General features: G+C 39.9%; 1 protein-coding gene across 8 annotated transcripts in view; it reads left to right on the top strand.

Annotated features, from left to right (window-relative positions):
• Nucleotides 1–22,606, top strand: part of ABLIM2 (actin binding LIM protein family member 2) — a 144,027-nt gene that overhangs the window by 72,214 nt on the left and 49,207 nt on the right. For all 8 annotated transcript variants that reach the window (XM_049797926.1, XM_049797933.1, XM_049797930.1 and 5 more), the window contains exons 7-8: nucleotides 15,781–15,868; nucleotides 19,145–19,203. In XM_049797926.1, the coding sequence (XP_049653883.1) occupies nucleotides 15,781–15,868; nucleotides 19,145–19,203 (147 nt within the window). The remainder of the gene's footprint in view (nucleotides 1–15,780; nucleotides 15,869–19,144; nucleotides 19,204–22,606) is intronic.

Genomic DNA, 22,606 nt, shown 5'->3' with positions numbered 1-22,606 from the left:
AGCCTTAGCAGTACTGGAGTTAGGAAGATGTCCCCCAGGTTGCTCAGTTCACTCCTTTCTCTTCATCACTTAAGAAAGCCTGGAGAAGTCCCAAAGGACTTCCACCAGAGAAAGATCTGCTCGGAGTCGTACAAAGACTTAACTACCCCAATGGTGGACAATTATAGCTAGGTAAGAACTGAGAAGCAGGTGGAAGGAAACATAAGTCCCTACTAGGTGGTGTGATACGGTGTTAGGGTTAGGCATGGGAGGCTTTTCCATTGTCAAATGTTTTTACAGACATCTCAGAAAACAGACTTGTAACAGGGGATTTGAAAGAGTATAAAGACAGCTTACTCACTTTTTACAGGCAGCTCTCTCACGTGGGAGAAACAAAGCAGAAGAAAACATTAAAAAACCTTCAAAAATATAAGAGGTGGCCAGTGGAAGCTGCTACATGTTTTCAGAGATGTCAGCCTTTGACACTGAATGAAAGGTAGTAAGAGGGGGTGGGCTTTGAAGGTGAAGCTAATGAACTTACATTTGATGTGATAAAGGAGAGGTGAATGTAGAGACAAGAGTGTCGTGGTCAAAGCTATAGCAAATTTGGGGAGCACTTACTCATAGCAGGTTACAGGGAGTGATTAATACTAAGATGGGAGAAGAACAGAAGCTTCAGTTTCTGTACTGACTCTTGGCTTCGCAATATTGTGTTTTTCTGTCCTCGTTCTTGCCTTGAAATATCTGTACAAAAATACTCTTTTTATTTGGTGATATTTTACCTGCAATATGGTTAAACAATAGCATGTGGTGTGATGTGATTAAGAACTGGGTCCTTACTGTCTCTGTGGATGATGAAACGGAAAACAAAAAGTTAAAAAAAATTTGCATAGTATCAGTACTGAATTGGATTTGTGGGACCTGTGGGCATGTGTGGCTGTATCTGTTTCTTCTAACTGCTTGGTGAGAGCATACTGAACAGGAGGAGAGTTCCTCATTTTTATTATAGAGGGACCAATAACAAACTTGAGAAAAGTTAATTCTTTAAAGCTGTTGTAGGAATTTTACCATGACTGATTACGTATGTCACTGTAGTTCTAGGTGTGATGTTTTCGGTTAGTGCATGTGTGCCCCGCATCTCTCCCCTTCTCCAGTGTAGCTCTGATGGCAGTGCTGTAGCACTGATTCTCCTCTTTCTTTGGTACTGGTGCAGGCTGGGAGTGACTTCTGTTGAAGTCTGTGGCATTTAACTGTGGAATAAAATACTGATGCAAGATTCTGAAACCTTTTTTAAAAAAAGACGAGGAGAAAGGACTTTCGCAATCTGTAAAAGCACAGCGGTGTCAGATAGTGTCACTGTCAAATAGGAAGGATAGGATGAAGTTAGCATGAAGCAGGGAATACATTTGAACACGTAGAATGATATTTAATGCCTGGAGGCTTGTTGCAACCACCTGAAAACTTTATAGTCTACAACCTTCTTTCCATAAGATTATATAAAACAATTTGTTGGTTTGTGTGCAGCAAAACTAGTGAAGCTTCAGTATGGGTGCATGTCCTATATCCTAGCATTCTGCTGTCACAATAGGTCCCGTTCATCATTACGTCTCCCAAAATACCTGCTCCCATCCCCTCTGTTTCCCCATGAAATATCTCGAGAGCTTTCTTTGCATTTCCACTGCCTGTTTACTTGGTCAAGAGGTGACACACAGTGTGAGGCTCCTTCCGTGGTGATCAGCCTGTGATTTCCATGAGCCCTTGGGCCTCTGTAAGGGATCACTTCAAGTGGCTGTTGAGTTTCAGTGTTGACTGTGGGGAGCAGTCAGATGAGGAGGTAGCATGCACACCTCATTTCATTAGGAAGCTAGAGTAGAAGTCATGACCTAAGCAAACAGATCTGAAAGAACGCAGAGACCGTATCTGTAGGTAACGCGGTGAAGTCATTTGTTGTTCGTCTGCAGCAGATGGACTTGTCCGAAAGGCTTGGAATTGGGGCTGATCTCTTCCGTCTGTCTGGTATCGAACTCGGGATGTGTTTGTTACCAACCAGCTTGTTGATATGTTTGTATATCTCCTGATCAGGAGAACAGGGAAAAAAAAAAAGTAGCCATGGCTGGGTTTTGTTGTAGGATGTATTTTTTGTGGAATTGTCTGGAGTCCTGAAACATTTTTTGAAAATTCAGTATTTCTTTTTCCCATCTTGAATATAATCTGGAGATAAACAAATAATAGGGCAAATTGCTATTAAAGTGGGGGAAAATCTTGACAGCAATACTTATTAGGCAGAGGAATAGTCTCCCAAGGGAGGTGCTGGAAGCTATCACTTAGACAGTATTAAAACAAGATTGGACAAGGCGCTGGAAAATCTATGTTAGGGAACAGTCCTGCAATGACAAAGGGAGGGACTATATGACCTAATAGGATTTTTTCCATCTCTGATTTCTGTGATAATGTCAGGAGGACAGCTGCTTCCACAATTATTCTGTGCCCAGATTTTATAATATTGCCTCACTTTCCAGCACTTGTTCGTTTTAAATGTTTATTCAGCAGAGGAGGAAGGGAGAGTCAACTAGTGTGACTTACTGATAACTTATAAAAATACGTCTGTTTTTGTAGGTTGCCAGCCAAAACCAATGATGATTTAGTTACTTAAATTCTTCCTTCAGCCCATTTTCTGAGGACCAGATTCATTCCATGTAGTAAATGGGCTTAAACACAGGATAGCTGTGTTTATAATTCCTTTCTTGTTTCTTTCTTCTCCAGTCCACCTTGGCTTGCCCCCAGTCTTCCAGGGAACTTGTACTGGAAAAGCTACAAAAGGGGCTGAGCAGCTAATTTACGGAGACCATAAATGCTTGTATTGCTTTTAAAGGCAACAGTTTTGCTGTTCTTTTTACAAAACCCCTGCCCACCAGTGCTTTTATGAGCAAGGTTTGCTTTGCTAGTGAAGCATACAGAGCACTGTTTAATGCAACATCAGCCCTCTCCTAGAGAGGGCTATGTTTTAACCCTGACGATGTGTATTGATAAACCTACCATCTTAAATGGGGAGCAAGAGGTGGCTGGAGTTTACTTTATAGTTTGACTTAAAATGCAGTGCAACTGCAAAACTTAAGAGTGAAAAAAGGCTTTAGTTTAGTGCCTATGCTATAGCTTTGTTGCTAATCCAGCAATAGCTGAAATCATGCAACAACACAGAAAATAAACACATTTTAAAATAACAAGCTGTTGATTTTTATAACCAGCCATTTCCCTTTGGTCGCGTTGCAATCTATTTCTCTGCATTTGGCACTAAAAATACCTCTTTCTCTCTTTTTCTATCACAAGCAGTTATTTATTAATTAAAATCTCAACTTGTGCTAATGAGCATACCATAAAAATAAACAAAATAGGCGTAATTGCCTTTTCTCTAAAAATATACTATATTTTGCATGATAATCCAGAGCCTGATACAAACCCCTTTCAATCAAGAAAACTCTCTCCATTTGCTTCATGATTTTTTAATCAGTCTTCTAGCTGTGTTTCGCTCAGAGGAAGCGGAGGTGGGTTGCCTGCCTCCAGTCCTTCCCACACGACAGGCCGTCCAGAGGCTTGGAAGGCTGTTGAGGTGCTTGGAGGAGCTGTGTGACCGCCAGTGACGCTTCCTCGTCCCCTCCTGGGGAACATGCCTGGGTTTCCTTAACACCTGATACTTAGAAACTTCATCTCAATTCCAGCACCTCTCTGTTTTAAAGTGGTCTGTGTACAGTTACTAATTCTTTGGATACAGGTTGATTTTTAGCCTTTTTTTATCTTCTCCCCTTTAATTGATGGACTCGAGGGAGAATTTATAGAGAACAGTCTTACTTCCTCTCAACTTTTATTTTGCAAAACTGAATTCACTGAATTCTCCTCTGCTCATAAGGTCAGCTCCAGGCTCTTCTGGTGATGCTGGTGGACCTTCTCACTGTCTATTCCTAGCTGGAATCACCTTCTCTCAGCATGGATGGGCATTGCATGCCAGGTGATGCCTCACCACTACCTTGTGCAGTGATAGTAACCCCTTCCACTCTTTCTAAAGACAGTACTTCCCCTGGTATATCTCGCACTGAGTGTGTTGGTTTTTTCCTGTGGCTTTGTTAACATTGACAGCCCACAGTGAGATACGACTTGGGGGGGGTTTCTCTTCATCTGCCGTTTCAGCTAATGGTTTCCTACATCGTTAGAGGAAGTCTTCCTACCCAAAGATAACCTCCTGGGGCTGTTTTGATGGCAAAGGCAGTATAGGCTGTGAGGAGGTCAGGTGTGATTGCTTGGATAGGTAACTGCAGCCCAGTGGTGGCCAGGCTGAGCTGCCTCGTAGCAGGCCTCCACGACCAACTCTACTGGAAGCTGATGGACAAGCTGGATCTCCACCGCTACTGGCTGGTGGTTTGAATTTCGTGTGATTAAAAGTTGACAGTGTAGCACATTGGAAATTACGCTTTTGGAAAGGTCACTTGGGGCTGATTTACATGCAACCCAACTGCTTCTGTAAGCACCGAGGGGTATTTTCAGCACTTGACTAGACTTCTGTCTACAACGGGCCCGTGATTTACAGCTGTATGGCTGTGGTGTGAATGTGTCCTTCAAGTGCTGGTGAAAATGGCTGTATCACTAACTCAACATAAAGATGGGTCCAGCTGCTGTATATGACATCCTAACATGTCAGTGTGGCACTCAGTATATGTGGGGGAAGAAAGGGTTAACATTTTTCTGGTTTACATGTATGTGTAAATGTCTAGAAAAGCATAATCAATATTTTTTTTTAAAAATCTATTAATCACAACCGTATGTTACTTTAAAATAAGGGAACAAATGCAGTAGGCACTACACTAGGCAGAAATGAGAGTAGAAATGTCAATAATTTACATGTCAGTTAAATGCCACTTATAACTCAGTGACTTATTAATTAAAACATGAATCTTATTTTTTGTAGTTTGTTTTTTGCCCTGCCCTAGGGCTGAGCTGCTTTTGTTTGCAGCCACATCTACTTTGTAAATCAATTGCCTTTCCCTTTGCAAAAGTCTCGGTATAGCAGAGAGACGAGACTAATTCTTTACAGCAGGGTGTACAAATTTCTGCCTGCAGTGTGGAAAATGGTTCATTCTGAAATGTCTGTTGCCCTGCTGTTTCACTAACAACAAAACCTAGTGATGTGTGAAAGGTACTTGAGCAGCTTATAATACAGGCATTAATACTGAAACGTGCAATAAAAGTGGATCCGTCTATACGAACGAAGGGTTTCCTGTAGCATGGGCAGCCTTGCGAAGTCTGTCAGAGCAGCAGAAAGATCCAAGTGTCAGTACTAATCTTCAGTTAGAAACTGCTCTCTACGCCAGTTTTCTCCCATCACGAGAGAAGAAGGAAAACTGTTGGAAAAGAAACATCTAAATAAATCAGCATTAGCTCTTGCAAAAGGAAACCATCTAAGGTAGGAAACATTAACTAGCACTTTCAATGCAGAGTGTGTGCTGAGATGCAAGGCATTTTGCAGCTTGAGAACAGTCTCTGTTTTGGTGCCACTTGCGTTTGTCTGGGGCTGCTGGTCTGCAAAGGCAGGTTAATCATCAGTGTGTATTATCTGCACTTGGCTGGGTAAGTGTTAATTGACAGTTGACTTAGGCTTTCTGCTTTAAAACAGGCATTTTTTAAAATATTATCAACAAGCATATAAATAGTAATGCAAATGTTCTTGACCTTAGCTGTTAGCCTTTCCTGTAGCCCAGTTGTGTTGGTTTAGATACATTCGCCTTCTCTTTCTCCCACCCTCATCCTTTCATTTTTTCAACCACCTCTTCTCTCCAGAAAGAGATACAGTTACACCTATCCATATTTATTATCTGAACTTTTAAAAAATCAAAATTGTTGACATGTCAGGAAAAAGCAGTACATATGAAAAGGAACTGTTTGCATAGTTTTTACCCCGTTGTAAATCAGGTTTTAGGTTTATTGAGGAAGAGTACTGAGTAGCATTTGGTGATGGCTTAAGCCTGTTACACTTTAACCAAAGTAAGGGGTTCTGCAAACTATTTCTGAATAACACAAAAGAGGAGTTCAGAAATTGAGGTAAACTGGTTGATAGAGAAGAAGGAATCACTATTGCAGGTTCTGTGGTTTTTTTCAGTTGCTTGCTTGCTTTTCTGTTGGGGATTTCTCTCGTATGTCTGGAAAAAGTCCCCGGTAGTGCTGCTGTGCATTTGTGCTTGTGTGGGTTTGTATGTGTTAGAGTTTTAGTGCATAGTTTGACTCTCGAGCCTGGCAGGCAGGTGAATGGTGTCCATTGCCTTTTCCCGTTATGCAAAAATGTAGTACCAGTTAGATATCCTAAACTGCCTTAATTGATTAATTAAAGCATCAAAGCAGTGATTCCAGTAGTCACCTTGATACCTTTTGAGCCTCAGACACAAACGGCACGCAGTGTGCCAGTTACAGTGCCTTTCTAAGCGGTGTTGCTGTGGTGATGCATTATTATCTGGTATCATCTGCCAGCATTTTAATATTTTGTCTGTGAAACGTTGCACTTTTTGCATGTCTTCAGTTCCTCATCCTATTGCTTTGCACAGTTCTTTCATTTCTGGTGGTCTCCTGACTCATGCTTGGGGCACGCTGCGGTTTGCACTGCTTTGCAGTGCCCTGTCCCTACTCGTGATCCAGCCAACAGCACGAGCACCTCCCTCCAGCTCTCTCCCGTAACCATGACAGTGGTGCAGCAGTAAGTGCACTTAGTGACAATTGGCTTTGTGGATAAAGTATCTCCAGGATGCTCTGGCCCATGTGACAACGGTTCAGTGTATCTGCTAATAGCAGGAAAGCAGCCGGGGTGACTCATTTCTTGTATCTTTAAGATTTTTCATCCTCTCAACCTTCAGCATTTTTTCTGCTTCTTCAGATTTCTTTTTTCCCCTCAAAGCAAGAACTTCTGAATGGTACCTTGAACTGGAAGTGTGTGGATGGGTGTGAAAGTAGCAACTTCCATCTTCCAGGAAGGACTGTTCATGTCAGTTCTGCACACGACAGCAGCATTTCCAGTCCCAGCTAAATTTGGGCATCCGAAATACCAGTCCTTATTCAGGCACAGAATGAGAGACACCGTCTGTCCTCAGATGTTTGCAGCCTGGATCACCACGACCAGCGTGAAAAGAGCTGTGCTGGCTTCATCCGATAAAACACGCTGCCTCTCCAGGGCTGTTCGGTGCTGGTCGCAGCTTCGTTCTTCCCATCTGAAATGGGTGGGCTGAATGCACAGCTGCAGAGTCGAAAAGGAAGGGGAATATGTCTGCAAGTCATCTTTCTCCTTCTTCGCTCCCTCTCCCCTGTCAAGGGATGGCAGAAGTGAGAGCCAGCTGCAGCTTGTCTTGGCCCGTAAGTGGGTTTTAATGAGTGGGAGAGGAAAGTGGAAAAGAAATGAAGGAGGCTGTTGAGCAAACGGAAAACAGAAGCCTCTTCCAATCTCAGTGGGTGGCAAGAAAAATTTGCAAAGCTGAGAAGAAAAAGGCAAAAGGGGCAGATCACTCATTGCATAACAAAAGCAACTGAGTGCAAAACCAGTGGTTTTAGGCATGACAGACCATTTTGGTTTACAAGATCATGTACCAAATTCTGTAGAAAAAAATGCATCATTGGCCTTTTCCAGCTTTTGCCTGACTGCACAGGGCTGAATTTGGTCCTGAGTCAGAACTTGTTTGCAGATGTCACAGAATGAGATTACAGTTACAATAGTGCTGATTTTTCTTTCTAGTCTTTCTTTTTCTTAATTATTCCCTTTAGGGTTTTTTTAATTTTTTTTTTATTATTATTACTATTTTTTATTCCTCCCACAAGCATTACAAACTTCTTATTCTGAGAGTCCAGTATATAGCAAGTTACTATCATTCTGAGATAAACGTCCCTGTTAGTACATTTGATCTGCATTTTATACCTGGAAGAATAAAGAGTGTGTGGGAGGCAGTAAAAATGACTCAAATGTGGGTGGGAAGTCTCAAGGCTCTGCGAAGTGCAGTGGGATGATCCAGAACCAAGACAATACGAAATAACTGTACATGTGAGACAGCTAAAGCTGTAAGTAATGCTGCAGGTGCATGTATCGAACATTTCACATGACTGTTTCTTGGCATCTAGTGGGATGATAAATGAATCCAGTAAGGAGAAGATGAGGAGAAGGGTTGATTCAAAACATTACACTACATTTACACTGGTGTAAACCCCATTGAAAATGGTTCATTTGCCCTGGCACGTTGCTGAAGTGACTCAGTGGTGAGTCAGGTCCACTGTGACTAACAGAATTAGTAAGAGTTTTCCTCCACATAATTCTCTCTTTGTCTCCTGGCTCTTGCACTTTTCTCTCCTCAGCACTGTTGTATAACATAAGCAACAGATATTTTGCCAAATACCTCTGCCTTGATAATGTTGCCTGTCCCTTCACACCCAATAGATGACATGACAGCTGTTAACTAACTTAACCATTATTGTATACAACTATTACTGAGTAATCCTTCAAGTTCTTCTGTAGGATATGCAAAACTCTGACTTTGCTAGAAGTGTGAATGGAAATTTTATGTGGTTATACTTAAAGCTGGTAACTGAGCACAGTATTCTACTCCAAGCAGCAAAGGTTATCTGATTTTCTGAATATCATCGCTCTAATTTGAAAATATCCCATAGAATCCAGTTTATGGAGCCAGTGTAGTCCACATAATATGCCACTATGTTGATGCAATGGCAGAGTTACGAGCGTGTGGCTGTTGAACACACTTCATGGTGTGGTGCTGTGCACCTTCTCTATGGTATTCTTGAGATAAAGACAGAAGGACAAACACCCGAGCCCTAGATTTTACATGGCCTTTAGGATTAAACCCACATTGGACAATCCCATGTTGAAGTGCTGGCCAAGAACAAGAGGGTTGTATTACCAGGTGGGAATAAACAAGAACAACCCCTGATTTCAGTCTAGTAGGTGGAATAACTTGATAGGAAGATTTTCTGGGCCAGTTCTGTGCTGTTAGGTCAGAGAGCTATTAAATAATAACTAATTTCTTTCTGGGAGCAGGTACTAAAACCTTAGCTCAGCCAAAGTCAGGGAGCTGCATTTACTTACAGAAGTTGTGAATTTGCCTCCATAAATCAATGCAGTGACTAGTTGGGCCATTTAACGTCAAAATGCTGTATCTTGTTCAAAAACTTTGTTAAATTTCATAAAGATAAATACCTGGAGTTCTTTTTTATACCTGTATTTCATTATCAGTTTCCTGTACATTTCTGGCACCTAAAAAAAGAACAGTTCATTCACATAATAGTTTACTATCCCAGTAAAACCAGTCATTTGAGGAATGAATGAGGAAGGATGAATTACATATCCACTGAAGGGGTTCAGTGGTTTTCCACCTTTTTTGATTTGCACGCTCGGAAAAAAAATTCCCAGTGAAGGTACATACTCCTCAATGTTGCATTTAAAATGATAATGAACTTCCCTTACCCAGTTTTTAGATGTTTTTCTCCCCAGATCTACTCGTATGAATCCATGTACATAAGCTGAAAGCAGCAGCAAATTCATTTATCAAGGAGTTACATCTTGATTCTGTGTTCTGTTTCACTATGACGTATGTACATCAAGCACATCTAGATTTATTTTGATACCTTACACACAACTGTCAGCGCTTGGAAATGCGTATGGGATATGGTGGACAGTCGGCTAAACCTGAGAGCAGTGTGCCCTGGCAGCGATGAAGGCCACCAGCCTAGAGGACAATTTCAACAGGAGCACAACCAGTAGATTGAAGATATCCCTCTTTTATTCAGCATTCACTAGACCACGTGTAGAATACTGTGTCCTCTTTGTGCCCTCCCATACCAAAAGAAGCTGATTAACTGAAGTGAGTTTGGTGGAGGACCACCATGGTAGTTGAGGGGCTGGAGTACATATCCTTTGAGGAGATGCTCAGGGACCTGGAATTGTTCAGCTTGGGGAAGGGATGGCTTAGGGGGACCTAATAGCAGTGTTCCCGTACCTATGAGGAGGCCCTCAAGGACGTGGAGACAAGCTCCTTACTGAGGTGCATGGTGGGAGAGCAGGAGACAACTGTCACAAATTGAAAGAGGGGAAGTTCTGACTCGATAAAACAAACACACAAAAAATTGTTGTAAGGATAACTAAGCATTGGGGCAGGCTTCTCAGAGGTTTTGCAGTCTCCGTCCTTGGATGTTTTCAATATCCGATGGGACAAATTCCTGAGCAGACTGATCTGAGTTGAGCATCAACCCTGTTTTGAGCAGGTGTGATTAGATGACCTCCTGAGGTCTTTCCCAGCCTGAATTATTCTATCATTCTGTGGTGCACTTGCATACTTCCTGACTTTAAACTGAATTATATTTCTACTATTAGCTGTATTACAAAGCGCACTTGAAGAAATCTCAGTGCCCTTCAATGAATGAATGTGAATGTCCATGTGAATGAAAATTATTCAGGAAATGGAGGCAGAGTATAGAAAAGAGAATAATTTATTGTCTAATTGAAGTTTTAAACTTCTAGCCCTCACTACAGTTCCTAAGTATTTTTCCCCTTCCCATTCCAAACAAATACTAATTCCGTTCCACTTACACAGCAGCAGTCGGGTCATATGTCTTTCATAAGAGCTTTAGTCCTTCATTTCAGGGTGAGAAGCTGCCTGATGGAAAGGCTTATTTATTGTCAGTGGGTTTGCGCTTTATTCTGTTTCCCGTCGCTTGAACAGGTGGTTGTCTGGTGATGACCCAACTCTCAACAAATTTGTTCCGTGTGAAAAGCTTTTAACTAAGAATGCTTTATAACCAGTCTTCTGTGGGCTTTGTTTCTGGGTCATGCAACTGCACCGTGCCTTGGCACGCCAGCAGGCTCAGTGTTTTGCAGGCTGGCTTCCATTATCTGTGTTCAGGATAGGATACAGTTAGGACTTCATTTGGAGGTTTTAGAGCATGAGGATGGCAGGCTTTGGACCTACCTTTATACATAACACTTATTGGTAATAATGCACTATTACAGCAACCTATATTGTATTATACATTTAAAATGGAAAATATACTTTGATATGATTGAGTCATTGTGGCAGTCTAACCTTTTCTCACTTCTCTCTACAAACTCTACTCCCAGCAGTAAAAGATGTCAGTTACCACTGTGCATTTTGATAACAGGATAGATTTTTAAAATTATTTTTATTTTTTATTTTTTACAGGAAAAAGTTTACTGAAAACTATTCATTCTCAGGAAAGGAACCAAATAGTTACGAGTTTATTTAACACATTAAATGATTTTGTCTACTTTCTTTCTTCCCTTTACTACCTGCTTTACCGAGTAATGCAATGAGATAGGATGTGCTTAGACTATACTGGTGAGAGAGCCATCAGAAATCTTGAGTCTTCTTTCCAGGACTCAGCTTGCACTTTGAGCTTTAGGCTGCTCTGGTTCAATCCCTCATGTGTCAATCCATAAGCAGTTGTCGCTCATCAACTACAGTGAAAAATTACATCAATCGCACTCCTAGCAATGGCATGAGAGGCCAGATGAGCAATGTCATTGTGATAGAGTTACAATTATTATACATATTATCTTTTATATATTCTACCACTTCATCAGTTATTGCAGTCATAGCCAGAGAATGAGCAGAGGTTTTTGCTGAGCTGTCTGCTATAATGTAGTATCTTTTTCCCGAGTGATGACAGCTAATTTAAAATCCAACCTTAAGTAGTTAAGGTTATTCTTTCTGGTATGAATTACTCCAGTTTTGCTAGCATTGCATGTTTCCCAGGCCTGGTGTTCATACTGCTCTGCAGACTTTAGGATAAAACCCCTTACTGTCTCCAAATTATGCTTTAAATGATGTGATTCATATTTGTTGCATCAGGTTCGTTCTTTTGTCTGGTTCAAGAAGTTATGAGAAATGAGAAAAGGTGGTTCTGTGTACTCTGTTGCAGAGCTTTCAGGTCCTGTTTTAAGTGAAGCACGGGTTTACTTGTCGATGTGCTGTGGGACGGGTAGCAACACTGCGGTGCCCCCATGCTTAGGGCAGGGAGCGCGGGGAGGTCCTCGGCTCCTGTGGGAGAACATTCCCACAGGAATGTTCTGGGCTGACCCAGCCCAGAAGGCTCTGTCTGCTGCGCAGAGGAGATTTACCATTCAAAGCAGCCCCTCATATCTAAAGGGAAGGAAGTAATTCGTAATACTTTGTCTCGGAGTGTTAAGGACTGTTTTGACTCCACATTAAATTACACACCAACACTTTGACTCTGTGATTGTGGAAAGCTGGTATAGTCAACTGAAGAGAAATTAAACTGTTGGTAGTGTACTGTCTTGCTAAGGACACGCTTTGCTATTCAGGTTTGAGGAAATCTCAGTTGAGAATTAATCTTTAAATTGATCTTCATAATCATACTATCTTCACATCTGGATGCCTGGGCACAAAGACCTGGTGCAGTCTTGAAGCAAATGTAGGATATTAAGAAGGTTTCGTGCAGTCTACCACTTGAACCATAAGAGAGATATGAGAGATGAATGTTGCTTCTTCTGTGTGATGTGTGTGTCGATATTTTATTAAACACTGAGACAACAATCTGTCAAACTAAGCTTTCAAACTGTGCAAAGAAGAAGTAACCATATGGTTAGGAATTTGTTTGCTGCATTGAACTCCCTCACATCAATATAACCAAGAAAAGAAAAAATAACGAGGCCATCATTACAACTAAACTGAAAACATAAAACAGTTGCTGCCCTAAGCTTACAAAATTTCTGGGTTCTGCTGGAGCCGATTGTTCATCTATGAGATGAAGCCACTGAAATAGTCTGAGGAGAGAGGAGAAAGGGGCACTGATGAAAGCCGCTTTGGCGTGTACCCAGGTGAGGTTATGATTCACATTCAGACCCAACACAACCAGGTCCCAGGTTTGAATATAATTTATGTTACCTAATCAGGCTAACTGTATAAACATATCAGGGAACATTATTAGTTAATTCCTGCATCAAGTCACTAGCCTCAGATTCAGCTATTGCCTCTCATTTAGAAAGATGATTTGATCTGTTTTAAATACTTAAATTGATGAAGAGTCTGCCATATCTTGTCTTCTGTGCTTTGGTTAGAAGACGGACAAAATAAAAATTTTTAAACAGGGGGAACAAAAACCACTGTTGGCACTTAAAGTTATATGAAAAGTTAGAGTATGTCCCATTTTAATTCAGAGGTGGTTATGCAGAATCCATTGGAGTTATCCTGGTGTGAGCATCAGCAAAAGGATCATTATACCTTTCTCCCCTGATTTCTCTGTTATAATTGTATCTAAGTTGTAAAAGAGGTCTCTCTGTGCAATTCTACAGCTAGTTGATATTACTTACTATATGAAGTGAATTAAAATGATGTATTTGGTTGTACTGTTAAATTTGGGGAAATAGATTTTATTCTGTGATGCATCCAGGTTATCTGAGAATGTGTTCTGACAGTGTATTTTAGCAGAGGAGTAATTGAATTCCCCTAGAGGGTGTTAGCCTGGGAATTGTATCAGCTGTGCTAAATCAATTGAATTATTGAGACTATGCATTGCATTAGCAATGCTTGTGCAGTACAAATCTTCCAAGGGAAGTGATACTTCTTTTCAGCTTGATATTGCAAACCTAAGTTTATCTGGTGAGAGTTGAATACCCTTCTGTGCTTAAACACCTGCAATCCAACAAGCCATTTTAAACCTGAGGTTTAAGCCCAATACTGATACTTCATGGTCTGATACCTCAAGGTGTCAACACAGTAGTGACCATCTTCCATGTCTCAAGTTGCAAAAATCGCTCAGCGGTCTGCACAAATGACACCATAAAAAGGAGAGTGAACTGGATCAAAGCTTTTTTCAAAATGGCAGTTTTGATGTGATGTGTTGCTCTTCCTCATTGCTGATTTAAAATGCAGCAACAGTTTCTCAGGGGTGAATCAATTTAACACTGATGAAGTAAAACCAGAGATTCTTTAACCTAGATTACCACACTTGTATGTTTGATATTGTGAATGGCAAAATAGCCCCCAGACACAGATTATGTTCTTTAGTATAAATACCTCTGAAAGCTTTGTCATTCAGTCAGTGAAAAAGAGTAAGACACGTCATTCCCGTTAGTAACAGTGTTGAATTTCTAGAATTTCTATATTAATAGAAGGGGGATTTACAGTGCAATGCTGTGAGAGCATATTTACGTGCTGAAGACAGTGGGGCAATATTTGATAGTAATTTTTTAAAGGCACACACAATCATAGTAGCGCTTTCAACCTCTTTCAGATAAGCAGGGTATGAGACATTCTACATGGACCAAAATTTGCTTATTTTTAACTGCAGGAGAATTCCTACTGAAGTCAGACTTAGCTTTAAGTTAAACGTAGTTTAATTTAGCTCTAAGCTCTAGAATTACTTGGTCTCCTGGCTTATGTTCATAATGGAAGTGGCATTGACCTTAAGCCACTTAAACTATGGGCCATTCTGTCTAGCATAGAAGAGTATGGGATCAAAGAGGAGGAAGGAGATGCCAAGATGTGGCTTTCAGCTCTGTAGGGGCTTGGAAGAGTGAGGAGTGTTGGGAGCGTGCACAAGTGCGGGCTTTGGGTTGTTGAACTCTTTTGTGAGTATCATCTGAAAGATGGGGTAAGGGTGCAGTTTGGAGGGACTGGCCCGTGTTGTTCACTTAGAAGGACACAACTCCCTGAATGCTGTCTTTGTCCCTGGCTCAAACCAACATTGCCTTGTGGTGCTGCTGTCCTTGCCTGTGGGAACCAGCGCAAACAAGTTCGCCCACAGTCAGCCATAGAACTGAATTTTGGCCAAGCTGCCAAAATTGAGTCCTGCATAAATCCCTTGATCCAAGATTCTTGGCTTTTTTTTCTGATAGTCATTTGAGGTTAACTTCACCCTTGCCTGTGTTACACATTGATGTTCTGACATAGACAAGCCCTTGCTCCTTTACAGCAAGTAGATGTCTTCTCTTGAAAAACATACTTAGATCAACGGTGAAACAGCTTAAATTAATAGGGTTATAAAGTATTTGGAAATCTAAATTTATGAAAATTGATGAGTTACTAAGCTGTTCTGAGCAAATTTAGGGTTCAGTCCTGTTCTCATTCTCATCAATGAAAATGGTGTTATTAAATAACGTGGATTAATCTCAGAACAATTGGCAAAGCTCCTGGCTTGTCTGAGTGAGAGAATTAGTGCACAGTACCCAAAAGCATCAGCTCTGAACTTAAGAGACTTATAGGCATGCCACACACATTCCTCATGGAAACCCTTTAGTACCCATTACCTGCAAGACAGTTTCAAAGCAGGTACAAACATTCCTTGCACAAGATGGTTCTTACTGTGCATTACGATTATATATTCAGTGGGATCATGACAAACATACAGTTAAGTTGCAAATCCATGCTCAAGGTTATGACCTCCCAACTTCCTTGTGCAGGTAAGTCCTAAGCTACCTTGCACTTGGTGCACAATCTGGTTGTTTACAGGGAAAATGTGTTCACTATACAAAAATGTTTCCATTCTGTAAATTCAGAGATTTAACTATTGAACTTTAACTTTTTTTGCATAGGTGAGACCATAATTACGTTTAAAATCATGAGTTGTCTATAACCAAAAATTGGTGTTATGGTTGTAGGAGATTATTGAATTTATAGGCATTAACTAATTTTACTCTAATTAGTCATATTCTAGAGGATGAAAGAAAAACTCCACATAGCGAAGCTGCTGAATTGATCAGTGTACTTAATCATCTGTACCTTTTTTCCCAAACAGGCAGGAGAAAAACATTATCACCCAACGTGCGCACGATGTGTCAGGTGCAGTCAGATGTTTGCAGAAGGAGAAGAAATGTATCTTCAAGGTAAAAACAAAAGCAAAAGAACAAAACCCAAAACAGTTACACTTGGCAACAGGCCCCTCTTGCCCATACCTGCTAGCATGGCTAAGGTGTTTTGCACATATTCTCACTTTGTAACTACCAAAGAAAGTGAAGAATGCAATGTGTAGGCTAACAAAGAGCAAAAAAACCCTCCTTGTTGCTTCTTACTCACCTATTACTTCTCTCTCAGTTCAAATCCAATAGCAAGTGTGAATCACAGAAAAGATGAGTTGTAGCAGTTACTTCATGCAGATGGAAGTACTTGACGGTAAAGATTATAAAATTTTCCATTCACTAAAAAATGTGATTTTTCCGCGATGATAAATGGTACAGACGAAAGCTAACACGCCTGTGGGGCAGCAGGTTCCCCAAAGGTGCTGTTGCAGTCCTAAGACCAGGTCTGTACCCATTGCCCATTTGGGTATGAGGAGAAAATCTGCAGGTCCATACCTGAATTCTCTTTATTCAGACCTAAGTGCCCTCAGAGGGTGAAGAAGAGGATGCCTTGGAGCTGAAGCCCTTACCACAGAATATGCCTATACCTTACACAGCCATAAGCTTGCGCAAGAGAAATTCAGTGTTTCTTGTCAGGGAATTTCAGTGGTAATAGAGAAGGACTTGCACAATAATTTATTCAATTAAAAAAAAAAAAAGTTATTTAACATAGATATGAGCTAAAATCTATATTTCATATGTAGCAACTTTTAGCTGTACTACACTGATTGAAGAACACAATGTCTACACAGTTAAATACAGGGTCAGACACCAGAGAAAATGAAGGCTTTTGCCTGTGTCTTTGACTGACTGTATCTTTTCAAGGGAAGACAGAAAAGAGAAACTCAGTGAGATGTGGGAACTGCAAGGCTGGTGTATTATCCTAAAATCACATGCTTGCCCACATCTGTATTATAACTTTGCAATTGTCCACAGTTTTCTAGAAGTGTATTTTGAAATCATTCATTAAGCTGGAAAAGTTAGACTTTATTTAAAACACAACAGTGGTCTCAGTAAGATCTAATTATAATTTAGTATGTTATTTAAAATGACAATTTTATTGTCACTTTGGTTTGCAACAAGAACTAGCTCATTAAAGGACATAATGATCCTTTTCTGTTCTCATGGATTCTCCCTCAGGAGCCAGAAAATGCTGTGGTTCTTCCAATTGCAAAGTAGTTTAGCAGTACTAAAATGCCCTGGGAAATCAATAGTTTAAAAAAAAGGTATCAAACCACAAATTTGTTTCTAGATTTCAAACCTTCTGAAACTGGGTTGCAAGTGAATCTTCTTTTTAAGTTAAGTTTGTTATAAGGGTGGATATTTGTTAGGTTTTGAGCTGATTTTTAGTTCAAATAATCACAAAGTATGCTTGGGTCCTGTTAATTTGGACCCATGTTACTCACTTGACTTTCTGATGCATGAAACTTTCGTACCAGCTTACTGTCGTATGCTTTTTGTCTTCACATGAAAAGCAGTTTCCATTAGAAAGTGATGTTAACTTCATGAAAGATCTGTGATTAGGTATTTGGACTATCTCACCTTATTTGTAGATAATAAAAAATGTCAGAGCCCAGGATTTCATAACTTGTTCTTCATCCTCTTAATAAACTATTACAAAGTTCCTTTAGGTGTTGCGTGTTCCTTAGCAGAAATTGAGTCGTCAGCATGCACTTTGGGTGGACTTTTGGGTGAAAGGACTCGTTCTTCTGTGTCAAAAAGTTTCCCAGCCAGTTTTGCTTGACCACAGATAAAAAAAAGTTGATCTAAATACTTCTTAAAACCATTGGGAAGATTTACATCAACTTATGCAGCAGTTGGGACAAATACTTTCAGTGGGCAAGTTCAGACGCACTTGTAATTGGAAGATAAGTTAGTATTGAATTTAAAGGTGCTATAAAGATGTTGCTTAGTGGTTCAGTCCCAAGAAACTTCAGTAACCTGGTAAATATAGTTTATCCAGCCTATACTTACAGGTAGTCTTTTACTACTTGAGTCTGGGTTCATCGGGGTTATTTTTGTGAAATAAATTATAATGATCTCCATCTGTCTTCTGGGAAATAGTCTTTCTGTTTCTATCTTGTTTCCAAAATCCACTGGTTAGAAAACTATCAAACTGCTGTGAAAACAAAGCATTTCCAATAACTCTTCTTGGTGCTCTCCACCCAGTATAAACATTAAATATTTATAACACAAAGGATCTCAACTTCCCATTTAGTCAGGCAGAAGTCGCAGTGCACTCACATTATTTAACTCTGCGGAGCTTTAGTTTGTGGCTTGTCCGAGCTCAGATTGGCATAAACAAAGGTTCCTTTTTACTAATAAAATATACGAATAATTATTTTATTTTATGTAGTTACACACATTCCACTTCCAATGAACACTGAGTATTGAACATTGTGTTCAACCATTTAAAAGATATATTTTTTTTAACTTTGTGACTAATGCAAAACTATTAAGTTTCTTTCTCACACTTGATGTTTATTTATATCTCTGGAGTTCATAATCCTCTCTTCAGTACTTACATGCAGTAGAGAACTGGTTCGTTCTATATTTCTCGCTTCCTCCAGGATGGATTTTCTCTTGAATTTATGCAGTTCCTTAGTATTTGGCGTATGAGAGACAAACGTACAGGAAGCGCAAGATCAGTACAGTGAATAATTCTGGCAGAAAGACTGAATTTTCAGCTAGTGTTAAATGCCACAATGCTATTCCCTCCCATCTCAGCGTGCTACTTAGTATGACCTGGGCCAGGCTATCACAAGAATACATATAATAAGAGTACAGGAAATATTAACTACATATAAGGAAAAAAAAAAATTGACCATGAGAGTGGAAGAGGTTGCCCAGAGGTGCTGTGGGATGTCCATCCTTGGAGATACTCAGAACCCACCTGGGCAGAGCCCTGAGCTGCCTGCTGTAATGGGACCTGCTCTGAGCAGGAGGTTGGGCTGGAGGGGCTCCAGGGATCCCATATCACCCTTCTTAGGACTCAGGTTTTGGTGTTGATCTCACATATTGAAGTACACGTAGCTTTCTGAAGCGTACCTAGTCTTTAAAATGGATGTGATCAGGCTTACTGATACTGAGAAGCTGTCAGTTTTAGCTTTGAAAGTATCCATGAAATAGTGACTGCAGTGGAATCAGTCAGAATGCTGTGTCTTATAAAACCTTATAGGAAGGTTTAATAAGGTTCTTATTTTAAACCTTTTAAGGTTCTTACTGGGGAACTGAATTAAGCAGAACTTTGAATTTACTTTCCAGGTACATCCATCTGGCATCCAGTTTGTAGACAGGCTGCAAAGGCTGAAGAAAAAAACAAGGTAAAAAGACCATATTTTTACCCAGTGTTATTCCATTGTCGTATTATTCTCCATCCCTTTTTTTACAGTGGGCTTGAAGGGAAGGATTTGGAATTTTTTCAATTCTGTAATTTAAAATTACAGAAATCTAGTAGGCTAATGTAATGTAATAATGTAATATAAATATTCTGCTTTTACTTAGTGATTAAAGCTACAGCTTCAGGAGAATGCTGACCTAAGAGTTACATGTATAAGCTGAATAAGGAAAAATGTGAAAATACGAATGAGAAAAAAAAATAAATTTTTAAGTTCTGTCTGATTTTGATGTGATCAGTGCATGACCTCTTCTCTTTTTATGTGGCTCTGCACTTAAAAGATCAGAGGACTTTCGCTTTATTTGTTTTTACAAAAAAATATCTCTCCTTGGAATTTCTTTTTTATTATTTGTTTATAAAATGTTGGCAAGCCAGCCCCAACTTAATTTAATCTCTGGCTTTAAGTACCTCCTTAAGTTGGATGATTTGTGCATCTGTCTGTGTGCAAGGGGAAAAGGGGGAGTTCTGGCAACTTTAATAATTACAAGGTTAGCAGATGAATGAGCTGCCCCTAGGAAATGAAGAATTAATCTGTGGCTGGGGAAATGATCCCTGCGAAGTGGTGGGACTGAGATACAACTATCTCATTAAGGCACAGGCCTAATATGGGGGTTTTCAGTTCTGATGTTTCCTGATGCTCCAAGTAGTACTCTTGGTATCCTTGTTCAAAAAAGCTTTGCTTTGATTCATCAAGACTTGGACGGAAGGCACATCGGACAAGTCAGAACAGCAGGCAGCAGCTATAAAAAGAGTGTTTACAAATCTGGTGTGTTAGCAAGTGCAACTTTGACTAAATTACAGTTTTGAAAAAAATTGGTTTGGGCTTTACCCTGAAGGTTCGTGGCTGTATTTTTTGTACCCATGTGTTTGGGAAGCGATTGCTCTGGTATTCTTCACGGCGAGATCTGAATATCAAATAAGTAGCATTTCAGTATAAAATGTATTGTTTAATACGTGTATATTTAACATTGTCAAAATACTTTAATAAGTGCTGCTGATTCAGCCTAATACTAAGAAGCAGTATTTCAGGCTTCCTAAGGATTTTATTCTGGCTGAGTAACTGAAATTGCAAAGCTAAAACCCCGTGTAATTTATTGAAAATGTAGTAGCGTTTGGGGTTTTTTCCCCTCCTTCAAACACAGACAGCGAACTTGGTTGTACTGTGTTCCTACTTGGCTGCCTTTTCCTCACAAAGGCAAAGAAAGTGTACTTGCAAGATATTGTGTAAAGGCTGATTCATTTATAACACATCTCTTCTGAGCACTGGGAATTTGCTCCTTCACCAGCAGAGAAGAAGATATCTGTATCTGAAAGACAGTGGGAGTTTTGCCTGAGTAGGGAAAAAAAACCAGGAAGGAGCTCAAAGGATTTTCCCAAGTCTAGTAATTTTTCCTTTTCTTTGGGTTTTTCCTCTTTTTTTGGTCCTTACACTCATTATTTAAAAAATAAATCAAGAAGAAAGGATGCCATTTCAAAGAGGGTAGTAATGGACTTTTCAATGTAACTTGTGAAGCTGGGAATGTGATATACTGGTGGAGAAATTTTCTGGTCAACCTTTGCAGTTTGTTGTTTTTAAAAGTTATCTTTCAATATATTTATAGAGATATACGCACAGCATGTAAAGTAGGTGACAAGGGCAGAAGGAGTAAGTGGCAGCACACTCCAAAACTTTGGAGATGGAGTGGAAGGGAAAAAGAAGTTGTGAAAGAGAGTGACAGCAAAAAGAAAAATGATGGGAGAGTGAGATTGTAAGCAGAAGGGATGAAGCAGGAAAAGACAGAAGAAATCAAAGTAGCAAGAGAAAAAATAAAGATTATCAAAAGGCATAAAGGAAGAAGAGGTAGGTGGAGGAAGAATAAAATTGTGTAGTACGGCGAAAAGAACTGAACAGAGGCAGTGGAGCCAACTGAGATGTAAGTTTTTACTGCAAAAACTAGGAGGTTATGTGCAGCAGGCATGGACTGGTGATGCTAAAAGGGGTAATGGATCATGCAGAGAATAAAGAGCATGTGTGAGATGTGAAATGACCAGGTTTTAATCACCAGGAGGAGAAATGGGAAAATTTGTGGGAGTAACTGAATAGCATAAGGAAGCACAGAAGTCTGCAGAAGTACCTTAAAAAGATGAGACTCTACACTTTGATTGCAAAAATTGGAATTCTAACAAATTGTAGTTCTTCTTAAAAACAAGGTGGCATCTCTAAATTGAGGAACGCCCATGAAAAAACTCCAGGAATTTATTAAGAGTTATTAAATGTATTCAGCCAGGTATGTTATGCGCTTTAAGGTCATGCTACAGTGTGTGATCTTAAAGCACACTCCACTGGTGCACATGACACACAGAAAGAAGCTCTGACGCTCTATCTAGAGAATCCTGAGCTTAATCCAAAACTGTCATTTGACTTTAACAGGGTTCAAAACGTTAGAATAGTGCAGTTTTCTTCAGGTTTTTTTTTCTCTACCACACTGGACCTCCTGTAGGAACATTATGAAAGAGAAGTATGGTTTGCACATGACATCAGTGCATTGATGACACTTTCATGTCATTTACACAAGTTCTGGAAAACTACAGTGTGCTTTAACTATGTAGAAGAATGGTGCAATTACACTGTCCATGTTAAATGATCATCTCAATGGCAGCCACAAGTATCTCTCAGATAATACTCTATTTCTGTGCTTGTCCCCTTGGACCTTCTGAGTGTTTACAGAGCCTCACTGTGAGACAACTGAAAATGAGAGGGAGAAAATTCCAAATTCCCAGTCAGACATGCCAAAACAATTAAACTGAATCTTTTTTGTATGGATAAGTATCTCCACATTTAGTCTCAGAGAAGCCATGGGACTATTTGGACTAAAGAAGGTCACCGGAAGGATAGTTGTGGTCATTTAGTTTGTTTGCTCTGCTGACACAGTACAGTACAGTACAGATGTATTCACATATTGCTTCTAAAAGCTAGTAAATACTTCAGGTAAAGACTGGAGTAGTAGGGAGGATGCTCCCTTGGCCTGACAGATCAATAGTGCTAAAATCCTTTTAAGGGTTTGAACAGTTGTAACCTCCAGGTGAGAAGTGTCAGCCTTTGGTGAGACGATAAATGATGGTAATTCTGAGTGCGTGGAAAAAATACATACATTTTGCAGTCAGGGTCAGGTTTCTCCATAGATGGGAAAGAATATTTACCCAGAATTAACATATCTGGTTAAAAGAGGATATAAACCCATTGATTTCATAGTAAGATTTGTTTAAACTTCAATTATGAATGTGAGGTCTGTTCACGTATAGTTAATATCATTGTGTCTCACAACCCTTTGTTATTTAAAAGTAATTAC

This window comes from Accipiter gentilis, chromosome 3 (genome assembly GCF_929443795.1).
Source record: "Accipiter gentilis chromosome 3, bAccGen1.1, whole genome shotgun sequence".
Lineage (NCBI taxonomy): Eukaryota > Metazoa > Chordata > Aves > Accipitriformes > Accipitridae > Astur > Astur gentilis.
The sequence above is the reverse complement of the archived record's forward strand: the minus strand, read 5'-3'. Positions and strand labels throughout refer to the sequence as shown.